This window comes from Rhipicephalus sanguineus, chromosome 11 (assembly GCF_013339695.2).
Source record: "Rhipicephalus sanguineus isolate Rsan-2018 chromosome 11, BIME_Rsan_1.4, whole genome shotgun sequence".
NCBI classification, from domain to species: domain Eukaryota; kingdom Metazoa; phylum Arthropoda; class Arachnida; order Ixodida; family Ixodidae; genus Rhipicephalus; species Rhipicephalus sanguineus.
This window is the reverse complement of record NC_051186.1, coordinates 140,641,741-140,661,586: the sequence shown is the minus strand read 5'-3', so window position 1 is coordinate 140,661,586 and position 19,846 is coordinate 140,641,741. Positions and strand designations below refer to the sequence as shown.

General features: G+C 49.7%; 1 protein-coding gene across 5 annotated transcripts in view; it reads left to right on the top strand.

The window, feature by feature from the left end:
* Positions 1-19,846, top strand: part of LOC119374811 (SH3KBP1-binding protein 1) — a 739,328-nt gene that overhangs the window by 76,889 nt on the left and 642,593 nt on the right. For 4 of the 5 annotated variants that reach the window (XM_037645000.2, XM_049411037.1, XM_037644999.2 and 1 more), the window contains exon 2: positions 6,932-6,985. The exons of the other annotated variant lie outside the window; for it this stretch is intronic. In XM_037645000.2, the coding sequence (XP_037500928.1) occupies positions 6,932-6,985 (54 nt within the window). The remainder of the gene's footprint in view (positions 1-6,931; positions 6,986-19,846) is intronic. 5 annotated transcript variants of the gene reach the window in all.

Below are 19,846 nucleotides of genomic sequence, written 5' to 3'. Positions count from 1 at the left end.
GATCGTCGCTATCGATCATCTGACACGCTATGCTGAGACTGCCGCTCTGCCAGAGGCCACATCACGTGAAGTCGGCTTATTCATACTTCACCAACTTGTTCTTCGCCACGGCGCGCCTCGCGAGCTACTCAGCGACCGCGGACGCACGTTCCTCTCTGATGCCGTACAAGCCCTCCTCCGTGAATGCAACGTTGTGCACCGGACAACCAGCGCCTACCATCCACAAACCAACGGAATGACTGAGCGCTTTAACCGCACACTAGGCGACATGCTGTCCATGTACGTCTCCGCTGACCACACCAACTGGGACCGCATACTACCCTTTGTTACGTACGCTTACAATAGCGCCACTCAGTCTACGACAGGATTTTCTCCCTTCTTTCTTCTTTACGGCCGCGAACCTTCCTCATTTATGGACACCATTCTTCTGTACCGCCCGGACGCTTCAGAGTCCACAACTCTATCTGAAGTCGCCACCTACGCCGAGGAATGCAGGCAGCTCGCACGTTCCTTAACCGCACAAGACCAAGCACGCCAAAAGGACCTCCATGACGCAAACCTGCCTCCCCAGTCATATTCGCCTGGAACATTGGTGTGGCTTCGCGTTCCCTCCTCTGCTCCTGGCCTTTCCACGAAGCTACTGCAGAAGTATGAAGGCCCCTACCGCGTCCTAAGTCAAGCCTCTCCCGTCAACTATGTTGTCGAGCCCGTTCAACCATCCGCAGACCGGCGCCGCCGTGGCCGTGAGATTGTTCACGTCGACCGACTGAAGCCGCATTACGACCCACCAGTCGTCCCTGTTCCTTAAGTCGCCAGGATGGCTCCTTTTCTGCGGGGAAGTGATTTGTAGAATGGCTAGGGCGCAAACAGGGGCGCCAGTGAAAGACGAAGACGAGGACGGTTGTTGGTGCTCGTGCTTGCTCCGTTTCGGACTGCTGGTCGCTGATCCTGTGCTATTTATTTATTAAACGCCTCACGGACTCAACGCTAAACGCGTACCATCAATATATATTTTTTCGCCCGTTATCACCGGTCGTCACTCTAAGGCAAACGGCAGTATCTGCGGTGCCTTTCTGCCACACAACGATCATCATATGGGTTGCTTGCTTCTCCTTTCTCGAAAGCTGTGCGCGGGCAGCTTTGTTATCACGAACGCTATGTCATGCTGATAGCCGCACGTCGTTCGTGACCGTGAAGTACCGGGCGGGCGGCGATAACGCAAGGAAAGCCCGCGAGATAGTTGACATTATGGTTGGGTGGCAAAAAGACGCCCCAAGTACGCCTTTTTTGTCGGAGTTGACGGAGCCGCAACTCCTGTTCAAAATGCGGTGTCGGCGGCGAGCGCGTTGTTTCACCACTTCCGAGGACCGCCTTCGTGCACTCGGCGCTGCCGGCAGTGAACTGACGCTGTCGTTACAGCGAGGTTGGCGTGATCGCACGAACGATACGCCCGAGTGTGATGCGCGTTCAATGGATTCTATAGGCGCGCCGTAGGGAACTGTGCGTAACTACGCGTATATTCTTCACCTGACGTGCGCCACATCTATAGCTAGAAAGAAAATATACGTGACGTCACCACAGTAAAGGTTACCGAAAGTGCCCACAACTGGAGCTACCATCGAATCATTTCGGAACTATGCCAAGTATAGGCCTGACTGGCTGCCCAGGCGGCGCTGCGAAAACGGTGCTAAAAAGCGCCCCCTACGATAAGTTTTTTGGTTTCGAGTAGTCAGACTGGCGGCCGCATGCAGCCCTAAGCTCAGATGCGCAATGGAGCCGCCGCTGTCGGTTGTGCTGCGCTTTGGATCTCGGCCAATTTCTGGCATGGCTGAGTTCTTCAGGCCAAGCAATCTGCGTAAACGCAAGAAGCTCGTCAACGTCAAGTATGTTTACGACGTGCAGGAGATTGAAGGAACCATTTCGGCAAGTGCAGCGAATCTCATACGACGTTGAACTCGAGTTAAGTTTTACGAGGCATGCTCGCGCGATTAACGACAGTGCATAAACGAAAAGATTGCTGTTAAGAAAGCCGAAATTATTTGCATTACACGATGAAACGGAATCAAGAAAGGTCCAGTGACGAAGGCTAGCCGTCGGCGGCCCGAATGAGCGCATTCGCGCTGTGTGCCGTTTTCTGCCGCATTCAGTCGCAAACACACTTTTTCCCCATGCACGGTCGTAATTTTCAACATTTGCTTCTAGGGAATTCGTCAAATTCTGTCAGCGTGCGGTGGCGGTCGAGAATCGACGGCGCGCAATGTTTACACCCGGCCGCTGGAAGCAGCCGGATGTAAGCTGCTGGAAAAATCGTAGGCACATACGCAGGGTGACTCAAGGCATCGTTTTTCTCGTTTCCCACGAAATGCCGACTGCATATCCTCGTGATCGCCGTCGGCAGCCACGGCGTGCCGTCTGGACTGCACACAGGGAATATATACATATATAAACGCGTGCACGCGCGTACGAAAAGTTATCAGCACGTTGCGTTGCAAACCACGTTTTGCTAACGGCGGCGACCGCGCTTCGGGACCGCGCGCTACTCAGAGCCGTCGCCCGGACCACCTGCTTTCGGCACGGTTTGTTGAAGCAAGGATTGCTCGTCAAACATGTCAGACTCTGCAGGCATAGCGCACAAGTTCCTGCGTACGTTTTAAGCACTTTTTGAGCCTGAAAACTAGGCGCAAAATTAAGTAAAACGCTCAAAGCAACTGAGAACTGCGTAACTCGCCAGTCGGCGTCCATTTTTGACTACCCAACCAACTTCGGCGCACGCCACCAGGCTCCGCCACAGTACTCAAAACTCCAGCGCGTCAGCCCTATAGTCGTACAACGGCTAACATCGCGGCACAGCGAACGGTCGTCTCGTGCGGCTTTCGTCAATGCTTGCGAGTACATTTGTATGGCGATCCGTTAACGAAAACCGTCGCAGCTACACATGGGATGCGGTACCTCTGCAGCATAGAGCCGAACATCCGTAGTTAGTTGTGTGCAGCGCGTCGCCTGCTAAGTGCCGGGACGTTCGCTGTAACGTGGGCGGGCGTTTGCCCGTGCGCAGTGAGATTTATCCGCACTTGGAAAGCACCGGACCGCGCAAATGTGCGGCGAGTGCGCTGTCAGGCCAATGCGCCGACGGCGAGCTGCTTGCATTTCTACAAGCGACACGCACTTAATTGAAGCAGTACCGCACAAAGGTGCGGCAGCGAACGGCGTGTTTGGGTAGTCACCTGGTCTTAAAAGCGTGCAGTACGCTTACACCAGCGGCAACAGCGCTACACGCACTTCCAAGCAGGCAGTTCGTGATTTAGTTTCCTTAAGATGCTTGTCGTTGATAAATTTATGGCGGAGAAGTGCCGCAGCGCATTCGTTGGTAGCCGTCATCACGCCCCGTGTATTTCCGATGCTTATCCGTGTAGGCATCACTGCACTCGCGCTGAAGTCGTGGTACTAATCACTGGTCGACCGCTCATGCGCTTACCGTAAAGGCGCAAAATTGGAGGTTCTTTTCAGTAATATGTACGACCGAATATTCGAAAACATCGAATATTCGAGTCACTTCGAAATTCAAAACTGCTCGAATACACGGTTTTCGAATCGAATACAAATATTTGAAATATAATATTCGACTGATGTTCGAAACTTTCGAATATTCGCACACCTCTAGTTATAAGCACTGATGCCAGTTTCGAAGAAGATGATCATGTGACTAGTCCATGTTCTTGACTGTGGAGGTTTCAGCTCTCACTGGTGTGAACCTTTGTGTCTGCACTCCATTACTAGTAACTTGCCCTATTTGATTGGTGTACTGCATAATGAAAATTGGCCCCTCAGCTGATTCTTCTCTTTCCAATTGTTACTGTCTTGTAGCATTTCAATGGATGTTTGGTTTGAACTTTCAGTGAAAAATGTTTGCACACTTTTTAGTAGCAATACTGTTTAACAATTCTGTTAGATTCTCAATACTGTCCTAGTGGCTACTGCAACATACTTCAGTGTTGTAGGTTCAAATACCAGATGAGTCGGCTGCATTTCGATGGGGAAATACAAGAATGGTTGAGTGCGCATAGCAAACTTGGGATACTAAAGGTTGGAGCCTGCCACTATGGCAACTCTCGTAGAATACAGTGGACAATAGACCCTTTTCATAAATACGCCACCTGACGGTGGGCTTTTCGTCAGTTTCGCTTCGCAAAGGAGCGTGGGATAGCCAGCGCCATCGTGAGGGCATGGAAAGCGAGCCGTCAAATGCGTGAGTGCTGTGATGTTTGTGTTGGCGGCTAGTTTTCCGTGTCATCCGCTGAAATCTCACTGTTTGCGTGCTTGAACGAGCTCTTAGTAGTCTCCGTTGGTCTTTCTGAGGTGCTTCCGCTGCACAATGAGCAACATTTTGTACCCTTCAACGGGTTGGACGAGCAGTTTGGCTCGACTGCCGCGGTTGCGGGACCGTGACCACAACTAACTCGCGTGTGCGCCCGGACCGAAAAAAAAAGGCTCGCCGAAGCTACAAAGTTCTCACCGAAGGAAAGGAAGCACGTCACTGTCGCGGAACTATGAGAGCGCAACCGTTGAAAATCCTGTCTGCCGCAAGCCACACCACGCAACTATTTTCCGGACTCCACGCGTTGGGTATATTTGTACGCAGTGGCGTAGCCAGGGGGGGGGTGCACACCGGGCCCGTGCCCCCCCCCCCCCCCCCCGAAATTTTCGCCATGGCACACAGAGCACAAAATGACACTCGACCACATCTGCCTGCCCGGCCCCCACTTCAGATCAAGGTTGTGCCCCCCCCCCCCCCCCCCCACCGAAAAAAATTTCTGCTTACGTCCCTGTTTGTCTGTACTAAAAAATGTTGACACGTGGCTCACAATATGCGAGTACTGTCGCCTCTAAATTAACGGTACGCAACTTTATTTTTATTTTTCTGGCTGGCCTTACGAACCCTCGCAGTATTTCTGCAGAAACAATCTATCGCAATTCACCGCATGCAGGCACTCGGGAGAAGACTATTCATTCGTAAAAGCAAGGCTACACATGGCGCTGTGAAATAAGCACTTCCGTGTCTGTAGCGCGTTTACAAAACGGCGCCCTTCCGCACGTCCGTTTGACATCACGTACGGAGAGAGAGCACGTGCGTTTGTTGTTCAAGTTTTATCGCGTACCTTATCGCCGTTCTCTTCGCGATATCCTCGATGGTGGTACATGAGAACGCAGCACGTCTGCACCATTGCAGCACGCCGTCTCTACGAAAAACGCTGATGACAGTTCACGATCACTCTAAAAACTGGTAAGCGTATCGCAAGAGTAAGAAAGCCCAGTTACTCTTCAGAGCGTTCTCTTACTCTCGCAAAGCATCGCATAGAGTGAAATGCACGTTCACTCTGTACGAAAGGAGAGAGTGCAATTTGCTTATACTCCACCTCCATCTGAGAGAGTGGAAGGCCTGTATACTCTTCTGGCATGACAGAGTAGAACGCAGTTATACTCCTGCTCCTCATATATGTATGTCGATGTGCCGGCATACCGCGAGCGATGACCACTCATTATTAAGCACACGCATATACAGTACAGAGCACACTGCATTCGTCGCGGGGATGGAGACAATTAATAAAAAAAGCAGCGTTTCCAGCGCCTCCCAGTGCTTTTCAGTGTACTGGAATGCACTGGAATCCAGCGCCTCCCAGTGCTTTTCAGTGTACAGGAAGGCACTGGAATAAAGCCTAATATCCGCGTTTTTAGCCTTGGATTTGTGCAGTTAAATAAGCGAATATAACCTCATCGAGTCGGTCGACGATCGAAACTACATTAGAAGGTTTTTAAATTCTTCGTATTTCAGTATCCACGTTTTTCGCTCGAACGTCGCGCACGGAGTACACTGCCCTAAGCTAAATGGTCCGTACGGCTAGAGTGCGCGATTACGGCTGTAGTCGCGGAACGTGAACAATAATGACCGAAAATATGTCCAAGGGCGTGACGAAAACTGAAGTGTTTCAATGTGCAGTTCAGAAGTACAGCGTTTTCTACACAGAAATGACTAACCGCTTAGCTGGTCAATGGGAATGCCGCACATATCCTCGGTTACGCTAATCTTGTTTGCTGAGAAACAGGCCGGTTTGACGTTCTGATACCGGGAAGCACAAAACAAACAAATGAACTATCTTGTGTTTGGTTGTCGCATGTACGGAGATACTCAAACCGGCGTTTCTAAACAAGAAAACGAAGGCAGATCACCGATATGGTCAGTGCAATCAGTGACAACATGAAAGAAAAAGGACGTGTGCGTCGTCTCCGAGTGTAGCGTTGTGGTAGCGCGTCGGACTCACAATCTGAGGGTTGCTGGTTCGAACCTCACTTGCGCGTGCTTTTTTTTTTTTTCACGTCCTTTTTTTTTGTCGCAGTGCTCGTTATTATGTCATCATTACGATCTACGCTTGAATAAATTCTCAAACGCAATTTTAAGCCCCTATTTGGCCCGAGTTCTGCTATTTCTTTCTTGAGGTGTACTACTGCTCCTTTCGGAGGGGTCCCGCTACTCTGCTTCGGCAAGAGTTACGTTACTCTGTTGAGGTGGAGTACTATAATCCTTTCGGGGGCATTACTATACTCTGCCTCAAGAAGAGGTGATTTACTCTGGAAAAGAGAGTTAAATATGGGACAAGAATATACTCTCCCAAAGAGAGTGCCCAGCACTCTCTTAGTTCTTAGAGTGATTCGGCGGTGCTGAAATGTCACGCACTGGCACGTTGCCGAAGCCTGCGTCGTCTGCTGCGGTGCCCTCACAATGGCGGCAGACCAGTTTGCGTGCGCGGCGCTAGGGGCGCCCTTTTTCGAAAAGGGTCTATTATTTTCAATCCTCAAATGTGTTTCGAGCAGTAGAACCACTCTTGCTGAAATTCAGGCACTTGAGCAGTGCTGACCACCCTGGTTCTCTCCCTAGGTTTGCCACCTCCAGGCAGACGCTGACATGGGTGCCCGACTCCTTCTTTACGAGGTGAGTTCATCCTTTATTTTATGTCATACCTTGCTGCGAAGAGGTGCTCTGCACTTTCATTATGGTTGTTTAAGGTAGGAACAGAGAATGTGCAGGTTTATTATGAAATAAAAACATCGAGGGGTCGAACAGTCTCATCTCCAGCTGATAAAGCACAAGCAATGTATCACTGTTACATCTTCATTTGTATACAGTAAACCTTCGTGAACTCGCATTCTTAGTTCTACATGCCGTGGTAGCAGGGCTGGGCAAAGATACTTTGAAATTGTATCGCGATACGATACAAGATACTCAGGCAAGAAGTATTTGAGATACAGATACAAGATACTGCAACACTGATTGTATCCGATACGATACATTCCAATTGTATCTTAAGATAGTTCGATACATTCTCAAATGTGTTAATATATATCTATATAATGCTGCATTAAACGCCTATGCACATAGATGTTCGCTTGAAGATTCATTAACTGCGACCAATTGTGTTTCACTTTAATGAAAACTCTGTTAGTATCTTCTTGTTCAAGGCATATCTGTTTCATTCTGAAACAACTTATTGGCGCTGTTTTAGCTGCTTAACATGACAGCTCTTTATACATTTCGCTGATAGCTGTTCTTGCTTGTAGCTTTTGTAACTGATGGGATCTAGTCGCTGCTCTGCTTGCTGACCAGCGAGCCGGTGGCCAAGTAACTATATGAATTTCAATAAGGAGCCTCTGCACGATAGTGCAAATACCGCTGTGCAGTTCTACCTTGCCGGTAAACATATTAAGGTTTTCGCAATAGCGGATCACCGGGCAGGTGTACGTCACCAAGAACATGTGCAGCCCAGAAACGTTTCAGACGTATTGTACAGTTACGCAAAGCGCTGCAGGACACCGCCGCTATTAACGTTATTGACATTTATAGATCCGATTACCTGGTGATAGCAACAATAAAAGGATTCAGGGAAGCCTAAACAACGTAAACAAATATATCCAAGTAAAATAGTAAAGCAGTTCCGTATCAGACACATAGAATCAGTATAGAAACACGATACAGGAGGCATCCCCAAGAGCTAATAACAATTGTTGCGTTTTACGTCGAAAAACCACGATATGATTATGAAAGACGCTGTATGGAGGGCTCCGGAAATTTTGACCACCTGGGGTTCTAAAACCTACATACAAGCACACGGGCCTCTAGCATTTTCCCTTTATCGAAATCTGCTACCGCGACCTTCGGGCCAGCAGTCAAGCTCCATAAGCACTGGACCACCGCGACGGGTAACCCCTAATAGCTACGACAATTAAATTCGGTGCCTATGAAAAATGGCGTAAAACGACTCTTTGGGACGCTCATGAGAAAAACGGAGCATGTGGTATAACAGTGTTCCTCGAATATTTTTGCGAACGTATTTAAGATGGCGCCTAATAATTTACGTTATTATAATGCAAACTCAAATTTGTTAATTTACTTAGCAGTAAGCAGGATTATCGTTCAGGCACGCACAGAGCATTATATATTTGTTCTCAACATCACCTTTACATCAGAGTAAATTCAAGTGGAATATAAGTATATAAACTTATATTCCACTTGAAGAAGAAAAGAAGCAGAAATTACGCAGACATTTAAAACTAGGAATAACGCAGATAGCTTACATTGGCAGCACGTTAAAGGCATATTGCAGTAAGCAGACCGGCAGAAAAAAGAAACAATATAGAGACATAGGTAAAATGTACGGGATGGAGAAGGACAGCTAAGAAATAACTTCTGCTAACAATCAAATTATGATTTTAAAAACTCTTTAAATAAAAGAAAAACAGACGTACGCCAAGATATATCGTCTGTTAGGTGAATGCTTGTTCTGTTAAATCCAGCATCGGTACCGTTGGTGCTATAGCTGTTAGAATCTTATTTGCATATGTCAATCTCATTGCATGTAATTCGAACTTACATACACGAGATCCTTCAAATCGCCGAAGTGTGAAAGCCACGAGAGGCAAAGCAACCAGCCATTCTTGCATTCTTCAGACTTTGTAACGAAGCACTACACAAGAGGAACTTCGATAATGACTTTACAGAGGCATCAGCATGTGTGCGAAAGACGCCGCACGCATTGTAGTACGCGGCAAAGTAGAGTGGCTAAGTGCCGAGTGTCATGGCACTGACAAAACTAAAGAAACAATTAAACAAAAATTCGGCTGGGCGCAGACGTTCGCGCGCTTGTCTGTCGAGACGACGCGAGCGCCACCTCGTAACTCTGCTCAACCAATATATAGGGACACTCGGAGCTTATCGCCTATCCTCGCTGGAAAACTCTTGCGGAAAGATAAAATAATGTCACAGCCTTTAGTTTTATTCTAGTGACCTAGTGGCAGCAGTATCAGCTTGAGAAGTTCGAGCTCAGCCAACGTTTATTGCTTCGCACGGTGGTGGTGCAATTGCAGTATCTTGTATCTTAAGATACACGATACATTCTTCAATGTATCGGAAATACAGATACAGATACTTGTTTTGCGAGACGTATCGCGATACAGATACAAGATACCCAAAAAGTATCTAAGATAGTATCGAAGATACATGTATCTTCGATACTGCCCAGCACTGCGTGGTAGGTAATGTGCCTCGCTGTGAAGCGAGGCACATTCCCGGTCATGTGGGCTGCATTTCAATGGGGGCTGAAACGTACTTAGGTGCACGACTCCGGGCGGTCAAAATTAATCTAGAGTTTGCCTCATAATCATATTGTGATGTTGGCGCGTAATACCCCGGGTTATTGTTCTTAACTGTTAATCTCAAAGTTATAGGGCTCACACGTGCAGGCTATACGGTGCACGGGAAAGCATACCATGCAACTTTTCATTGAATTTGCATTTAATACTTGCACGACATGACGCCACTGCATGCATTCCTTTTATCATCTCTTTGTCTGCCGACATTGTACATTTCATCCTTTCGTTTTTTGAAACCGACAAACCTCTAGTCAGGAGGCCTTTACGTAAAATGCAAAAGAGGTCCAGGAAATCAGCTGCCTCTGTACTCTTTCCCCGCGTTAAGGAGTTATCAGAGAAACAGCTGAAAAGCTATCATAAAGACGCGTGACAGGCTATAAAACCATGACAAACAACATGAAAAAACGCAGTGCAAGAGAACGATTGTGCGCACGTGGAAACAACCACGTAGACTGAGGTGATTACGTGCACTGGAGCAGAGATATGCATACTTTGCATAAAAAGTATGCAGATTTCAAGGTCCTGAAAATTCTTTCACACAGGCGGCCCAAATTAGCAGCAGGATAGTGTGCCTCTCGGAGCCTGTCAAGCTGCTTATCGAAACTTTCACACAAGTGCGGGCACGTTTTCATTAGCGCGGAAGTCAAGCAAGAAATCGCAACACCATTTTTTTACTACTAACTGGCAGTCAAAGGTATCAGGCCTCCAGTGGCCGATAAGGATCCTTTGTGCTGATGACAGAAGGAACATTCCTAGAAAAAGCGACACTGGCAGTGGACAACAACCTGAAGAAGGTGAAGAAAAAGCCAACGGCCATCAAGATAAAAGCGTTGAACCTTTTGGAAGAGCTCGACCTACAAAAGCTTTCAGCCACTGTGAAGAATGAAAAGGGTTCTCTACTTCTCATGTTTTTTACCGTTAATACCCATAAGAATGGTAACCCTTTCCGCCTGATTGTGTCAGAACGTGGGACTTGGCAACACGCGGTTTCTGGGTTCCTGCAGAAACACCTGTCGGCACTACACATCGCGGATTCTTTTCGAGTCAAGAACTCTTCTGAGGTGATTAAGTTCCTCCACAGGGATGCATGCTCTTCGGTATCTGGATTCAGCGTTGACGTCGAGGACTTATTTAATTTTCTGCAGCACGATAAGCTCCTATCCTGCCTGCGTGATTATATTGTAAATGACAATGATGAGCAAGTGTTCCAGGACAAATGTGGCATTTCTGTTGGGGCTTTTGTGCAGTTGCTTGATCTGTATCTGAAGTCTACAGTGATGGAGTGGCAGAGCGAGGTGTACACGCAGAAGTCGGGTGTGTGCATCGGCTGTAGGGTCGCCCCAGTTTTAAGTGATATCTATTTCAGCAGGGTAGACCGGGAACTTGAACCTGACCTGAATGATGTTGCTGTAAGAAGTTTTCGGTATATTGTCACAGGGGTCGTGATGTCGACAAAGGCAGCAGTCGGCGTGTCCAAGATGAGACCATTTGGCCGAACTTGTGGCCGGGAAAAGGAAGGTCAAACTACAGCAATACACACTCTACACTGATAGCGGCGAACAGAACGTCGGCCGTTGATAAAACTGAACATCGCTGGGATGTGCCGTCTCTTATACATCACGCATCGAACTTTCTATAGCCTTATCACTGGTGGTCGCGCAAGCTCTGGAATAGACATGTGCGCCGGTCCCAAAATCGCCGATGGCGGCGCGCCGGTGTTTCCACCTCCTGCTGCGGCATGTGAGCGGCGCGGGGTTCATCGGATCGGCGGCGGCGTGGCGCGGGGGAGGGAAGGGGGGGGGGGGAAGGAGCTTCGAGATGGTAGGGAGAAAATTTTGCCTCTTGATTTTTAGAAAGATCTGTTTCACCGAAAGGGCGAAGCAGTGAATGCGATAGCAGCATGGCGTAATGTTATACGAACTAAGGCTATAGCAGCTAACTCTTTTTGTTCCGATATCGCGTAACTCTTACAAAACTCTGGTGCATGGGAATACGGCCCTACCCGGGAAAGAAGCGGTTTTTGTGCATTTTCTTGTGTAAGTGGACACAGCACGAAGCGGTGAATTCACAGCTCGTAGAAGGCTGTACGAGCCGTTAGCTGATGTGTGCCGACATAGCAAACGCGCCCTTATAATCGAAGTTCACAGTTGCTGCTCGAGCCACGCAGCCCCCCTACCCCGGCATGCCTTCGTGCTCCTTCGCCCAGTGAAAGACAGGCGGGGCTTTTCCTTTCTGGTTGAAGAGAAATTATAATAACGACAGGTGTCGCACGCGGGTTGATATTGCATGCGCCCTCCGCGCGACAGAGAAGGCCTGCTTGTTTCATCTCTGCTTCAGGCGTGTTCCTCGCCAGCGCTCGCGAGCTTTTACTCGCGGGTACAACATACGATGCACGCAGCGATGTTGTCGATTTGAACTTTATACGGAACAGTATGGCGATGGTGAAAGCCTGTCCAGAGTGTCCATGTAATTGTTATCGCAATAAAGAAATATACAGAAAAAATTGCAGTGGCTTAGCTCGGCTATGCCAGGATATACGTAGCGTTAGCAAAGGTTCAGCTGATTATTCTTAGCTTTCCAGATTGTCCAGGATTATTAGCCTTCTTTTGTTCATTCTTCGTACGCTGAACCGCTAATTGCCAGGCAACGACTTCGGGATCGGATGAGATAAGCATCTCGGCTCTTCTGCGCCATCGAGCAGCATTTGCGCTCTCCTTCTCCATGGCGTTACCCATCTGCAAACGCCAGTCGGAAGCGCTATCAAGCGGCCCCAATGTAGTGTCAGACGGCGACTGCACAGCGAAGGCAAATAGCTGCGCGCGCGCCGCCGCTATTGTGTCTGTGGCTACGACGTCACTCCTCTCGAATGCGGCGCAGACGAGCAGCGGCGAGCCGCGCGCGGCGGTGGCGGAGTCTGCGCGCGCACCGGCGCCAGCGTGTCTGCCGCGCCTACGACGCCACTCCTCCCGAACGCGCAGACCAGCAGAGGCGAGCCGCGCGCGGCGGTGTCGGAGAGCGCGTGAGATGCCAGCTCCGGTGACCCAGCTGTGTGACATCGCTGATCCTCGCCCATGCGCAGCACGGCTCATGACCATCCACGCAAAATCGGCTCCGGCTAGGCAGGTGTAGCTAACGTTACAAAACCGTGTAAGAGGGTTCGCCCCTTTTTTCTGGAGCTGCGTCGTCTCCACTGTAAGGAGTTCGTCCGTTGGAAGAATCAAATAATCCGACGCCTTTTCCATTGTTTTCGTTCTCGCCTTCACTACCCTTCTTACAGGTGATATCTCCTCGCGCCGCATATTTCTTCATAAAGGCCGCGTACAATGTCGGCACTAAGCGTTGAGGCTATCAAGATCTCGCGCTTGTGGGCTACACCCTGTTATCTCCGCTTGCGCAGTTGGAAACGCACAAAATGGAGCGAAATCAGTTGATTGCGCACGATATATAGTCACGCGAGACAAGGAAGGGCGACTCCGCAGCAAAGCAGCGTGGGAGACAATTCACAAATGATATTTCTCGTATATCGAACAATCGAGAGTGCGTACCCTAATGATGTCACATGAATCACCGTTGTGGCGTCACGAAGTGTGCCAAAAAGAGGAGAAACGCCAAGTGAGAATAACGCACTCGATTTTGTATTTTCAGAGGCTGTTTTGGGGCCCTTAAAAAGAAAGGGCGTGCAGACACGGACAAAAGAGAGTAGTCAAGACACCACGAACGCCGCTACCAACTGAAATATCGTACAGCTGCGGAAAAGAAGTTAGACACAGATATTTATCTGCGCAATCCCAGGCAAGAGGCGATACCTATCAATCAGGTGCGCATGGTGACCTACGTGAGAGATAACTGTTCACTCTCTTCACTTCTCTCTTGTGTCCATGTTTGCACGTCGTGTCTTTTTAACATGAACACCTACCAACTAGCTCAGCTATCTGTTATTGTAAGTTTTTCATTGCCTTTACTTCTATATTTATTTACTGATTTAATCGAGTAAAAACGAAAGAAAGAAAGTGTACTAACGCATCGATATATATTACGTATCTATTTTATTTATCTATGCAAAGTGCACTGGGTCCAAGATTCCACGCATATGCTATGCAGCGAGCTGCGTCGTCGCCCTTTAAGGCTGGAGGACGCTGCAGAGTTGAGGTCAGGCAATACTCGGAAAACTTCTGAAGGAGGGAAAGATACAATTTCCGGGGCGTTATTCTCGATGTGTCCACCTAAAGGAGATGCCGCAGTCCATTTCGCCAGAGAGTACTCAGTTACTCGAAAAGCGCTGAGCCGTGATGTCACCTCGCTCTTGACCACGTCGACGCACCAACCCGCCAGCACCTTTCCACCGTAAGAAGAAAGTGGACGAAATGTACAGAAACAGGAACTTGTCAAGCCTGAACTTGCGTATGAATGTGTCCTAGGTGTTTGAGAACGATGCAGGGAATGCGTACCGACCTTCGCAGGTGCGTTAGACGGGAGGCCACATTAACCTATTTTGATGGCTAGTGCGATTAGAGTTTATGCACGGCCTCCGAGATGTGCACCCAAAAGCGGATCTCTAGGGGCTGCGTTCGTTGCGTTCAAGCGCATTACATCCCTCAATAATAATATCTGGGGTTTTACGTTCCAAAATTACGATATGATTATGAGAGACGCCGTAGAGGAGGGCTCCGGAAATTTTACCATCTGGCGTTCTTTAACGTGTACTTACATCGCACAGTATACAAGCCTCTAGCATTTCGCCTCCGTCGAAATGCGAGCGCCGCGGTCGGGATCGAACCCGCGACCTTCGGGTCAGCAGCCGAGCACCACAACCACTGCTCCGCTGCGGTGGACCATTCCGTCCCTCTCATTTGTGTCGAGAGTTGTGAAAGCTACGGGATGTCGAAATGAGAAAAGAACTGGAAACAGAGGGCGCGCTGCTCGCCGAGCTCCGGAAACAGAGGGCGCTGCCTCGCAGCATCGAGTGTGCAATGTGCGAGTGATGTGTGCGATATAATGAGCCGTAAAGGCGTATACAAGCAAACCCTGCGCTCCGCGTGCTGACAAATGTGTCATAAGATCACAGGAATCATCCGGATACCATCTATGTGCGGCGACAGTGTATCGTCGAGCCGTACGAACCTCCTCCGAAGGGACAAGGCCTAGCGTGCCGGCCACGCCGGCCCCGTCTTAGAGGCCTCCGAGACAACACGACCATCGTCACATACGGACGAGAAGTGGCGCCAGCTTCCGTCTCTCCGCACCAGCCCCTGCGACACTCCGTCTGACCGCCCGCCCGTTCTTCTCGTTTACTGCAAGACAATGGCAAAGCCATCGAAGAGAAAGAAACGCGAGGAGCCGATGGTGCAATGTGACAGATGCCGGAGGTGGGTGTACCTAGATGAAACGGACTTCGCATGCACAGATGCCGCAGATGTCGCGCCCTTCACATGCAACCTCTGCAACGTAGTGGGGTCACTCGAAACAAGGCTTCGAGCCTCAGAGCAGGAAGTGGAGACACTCGGAAGGGCTGTACGAGCGATGAAGGATCAACTAGAGGCATATCATTCCAAACCTGATCCGAGCGGTAACCCCATAGCGAAGCCGACCCTTCAAGAACACCAAGATGCTATGCTTAGGTGCTCTTCCCAGGCTGCGGAAGAAACCACTCGAGAAGTGAGACAGCCGGAAGCAGAGGAGGGAAACGGCCAACCACCACAGAAGCCACAAGAGCGGAGTAGCGCTCCGAAAACAACCATACACAGTAGCGAGAATGCTCGGCTGGGCGAATGCATCGCCGACCGCGCTCTCGATGCTGCGAATGGAAGCAAGGAACAAGCCAGCGAAGCATGCGATCCTGAAAAGACTGGGAAAAAAGGGCACAAGACAGAAGCTGAAAGCAATGGGGCTGAAGCCAATGGCCGGCCTCATACCAACACCCAGAAAACAAAAAAACAGGAGAGGAAGAAGGCTGTGCCAGGCTCTGCACCCGAGGTTCTAATTATCGGTGATGGCAATGCACCACGAATCGCGGGCGCTCTCCGGCGAATATGGGACAATACTGTACTCGTGAAGCAAAGGTCCGAACGCAAGGCGACTGCCGCCAGGCTACAGCATCTTCTCCGACGGCACAGTGAAGACGAAAGCCACGGTGCAGGGCTGGTGGTCATACACGCCGGGATACAGGATGTCCTTAAGGGATCACAGCCCGGAGATATCGCCCAGGCCATACGGGAGAGTGTGGCCCCACTTACGCAGAGGCTGGTGATATGCTCCGCCCCCGAAGTTGCAACTAGAGGCAAAGCAATGCGGGCAAAAGCAATGCTCCTTAACACTGAACTTAGGAAGCTATGTGGAGCTCTAAAGGCGACGTTTGTTGACCTATCCGATATACTGGCAGGCGAAAAGCGACTAGCTCAGGACGGTATTTACTACCTGTCAGCTACAACGCGCCAAGTTGCGACGCAGCTGGCCCAAGTGATACACCCTTTTTTAGGACTACAGAGGCCTCGAAGGAGCAGAGACAACCCCAACCGCGCACCTCGGCGGAAGTCAGACCCAAATGTCTCCTCGTCGGCCCCGGAGACAGCCGTGCCCCCGCCCCCGCCCCCGCAACCTCCTGGGATGGCAGCCGTGACTCAGAACACGCCGCACAGGGAGTTCAGAGACAACATCCAGGACCTCCCCCACCCGATGTACTTGATGAACACGGCGCATCTACCGACCCAAAGCATACAGCCATGCCCACCGAGGGCGAGCCCAGCTCCGCAGACATGGATACCACACGAAGGCACCACCCACCCTGCAATGGTCCCATGGCGACCACCCAACCCCGGTGCGCACCCCGACCTCTTCCACATGGTGGGGGACATTGTCCGCCAACAGGTAGCTATACAGTGGCCGCAGCTGGTCAAACAACACGCTATGCTCCCAAACCTACCATAATGAAGAGACGTTGCCGCCGCCGCCGGAAAAAAAATAGAAGCCCACGCGAATGTCGGCTTCCTCAATATGCATGGAGGGCGGAAACGTAACAAATGGGAGGAGCTGTACCAGATGCTCGAAACCGAGATGTCACTATACGCAGTCGCGGAGACTCACCTCCTCGGACTAGAGGAGCCACCGGTACACCCATATTGGCAATGGGCGGGAAGCAACAGGGAGCCCGGCTCCCGCAAAGGAGGTGGAATAGGTGTCTTGTGGCGTAACGGCATAAACAGCAACTGGAAGAAACTGGAGGCATCCTGCAAGGAACACATGTGGATAACGGGTGCTATCTTGGGCATGCCAGTGCTTGTTGCAGTCCTATACTTCAGTGTTGATCCAGGACAAAATGCTGAAAACAGATGCATCGCCCAATGTATCGCGGAAGACATTCAGCGCTGGGGTTCCAACAGAGGTCCTAATTATGGGAGACTTCAACGGACATGTCCAAAGCATCGATGGCTTCCAGGACCATAACGGTGCACTTATGCTACAGCTAGCAGAAACGTTCTCCCTTGAAGTCGCCAACCTTCGCCCCTACTGCATAGGCGAGACTACATGGAGGGCCAGAAATAGTCGGTCTTGTATCGACTATATCCTCACATCGCCTAATCTAGCGGCACACCTGACAAGAGTACATGTGGATGAGAGTGGGCGCTATAGTTTGGGTAGCGACCACAATCGCATCGCCCTGACATTTTCTACCTCCCTTCATCGGAATCGTCCGACACAATGCCGCAAGCCAGCTCGACGTTACCTGCCGGCAACATCCTTTGAACGAGTGGCGGAGGACTTCGAAGAGAGTGACATACATGCGCACCAAACCTCTTACGAGGAGTTCGTGGGAGAGCTACTACGCACTATTTGTCGCTGTGAGAAGCGAGTCCAATCCTAAGGTGGCGCCAGACCAAAGGCCTGGTGGGACCAGCAGGTGAAGACGGCACTTGAAGCGAGACGTAAGGCCAATAGAGCTCACCGATACGCAGTAAAGCGCCTCTCGACTGAGGAATGCCAACAGGCGTGGCAGGAGTTCTTGCGCACCAAGAGAGACATGCAACAGATGGTCCAGAAAAAAATCGCGGAAAGCAATCAAAAACATTTGCGTGCAATCACAGAAGCTGGCAACAACGGACCGCGCAAATTCTGGACATATATCTCGTCGCTCATCCGCGAGGCCCCCACCCCTACTCTCCGAGACGCAACAGGTCACGCTGTCGCAGACCTGGAAGAACACCTGACGATCCACATGCTGCGAATGTATGACAACCCGTCGCCAGAACAACAGGGAGTGTCATACTAGCCTCGTGAAAAAGGATGTGAGATGGACAACGACACCACGGCGGAGGGCGAGTGGAAGGTGTCCCGTGTGGCAATCGACCCAGCCATGTCCAACATTGGAGCCCACAGCGCCAAAGGACTGGATGAAATTCCACCTGGGCTAGTGAAACGGCTTGGACAGAATGCAAGAGAGACCTTGGCGTCCATCTTCACCGGCATTATTCATGGTGACCCCATCCCAGAGGACTGGCGCCGCGGCAAGGTGTGCCTGGTGCCCAAGAGGGGAGGCAACAGTGACCAACTACACGATTATATGACAAAAATTTGGAGGCACAAAGGAACAAGGACAAGAAATGACAGGACTGGTGCCAAACTAACAACTGTTTTATTGGAAAGAACATTGCATTCCAGGTAGCTTCACGCGCATGCGCGAGTCACATTGACAATCACAGTAACAGAATGACAACCTAATTCGGGTTATCAAAACTTGTCTAAAAAGTGCAATTCGTTGCGATATAAGTTCAAGGAAGGCACACTAACACATTGGGCACCCTTCTTATTTATGCAAAAAGCCTCCAACAATTCTCTGGCCACCTGGTTTCGACTTTTTCCAAGCACCCTGGTTTCAAAAAACCGGGGCGCGCATGCGCAGGACTTGCAGTGCGAAGGCAAGTGTAAACCAGATACACTGTTAAGGGAGGCTTCATGTTCCTTTAATCGAACATTTAAACATCGACCAGTCTGGCCGATGTATGTCCTACCACAACTGAGGGGTATTTCGTAAACCACCCCAACTACGCATGGGCAATACGGTTTTACATGCTGTATGTCACAGGCGGCCTTATTGTTTTTCTCAGACACACGGGCGCATAGCCGCGAGAGCTTGTTAGGGGCGGAAAACACCACGGGAACATCGTGTCTGCCCACAACCTTCTTCAGGTTGTGGGCGACCTTATGAATATAGGGTATAATTTCCGGCCTTTCCTTATGCTGATTGGGTTCCGCCCTTTTTCGCATGCCTTTCAATTTCTTGAGCAAGCTCTCCGAAACACTAGTTATGACTGAGGACGGAAAACCAGCTGATTGCAGACGCGATACCTGATAATCAAAACTGTGGACCATCATGTGTTCGCAAGATCTGCTTAGCGCGGAATGCAGGCACATAGTCGCTATGCCTCTCTTAACATTTTTAGAGTGCGCCGATTGAAAATTAAGCAACTCCTTTTTAGCGCGAGGACGATATGACCAGCACGTGAAGTTATCGTTAAAGCTTATTCTGATATCTAGGAATTGCAGTTCCTTATTATTGGATTCCTCGTAAGTAAAAGTCAGGCTCCTTCCATGGGATTTAAAAGTGGTTAAAACTTTGTCCAAGGCAGAACTGTAACTCAATTGGTTAGTAGAGTTCAAAATCACCAGGAAGTCATCGACGTATCGAAATATCTTAAAATCTTTAGAGTCAATAGCTTCATTCAAAACTGAGTCAATGGACGACAAGAAAATGTTGCACAGCACCGGCGCCACACACGAGCCGATGCATATGCCTTTCCTCTGTACAAAAAGCTTGTCATTATAAGAAACCACGGTACTATTAAGATAAAATTCCAAAAGTGACATAAAATCTTCTACAGAAATTCCGCAAGCATTCTGAAACGACACCACTCCGTTCTTCTCAATGCAACTCCTGACGCAAGGAAGCAGTTCAGAATGTGGAACCGAATAAAACAGGTCGACAACATCAATGGAAAAACCATGCCGTACAGGGGAATTTTCTCTCAAAAAGGCAATCACATCTAGCGAGTTCTTAACGGAAAATGGGTCATCAATTTGAAGCCCGTTAAGTTGTGACAGGAGAAATTTGCTGAGCTGGTGTTGCCACGTGCCGCGTTCGCTCACAATGGAACGG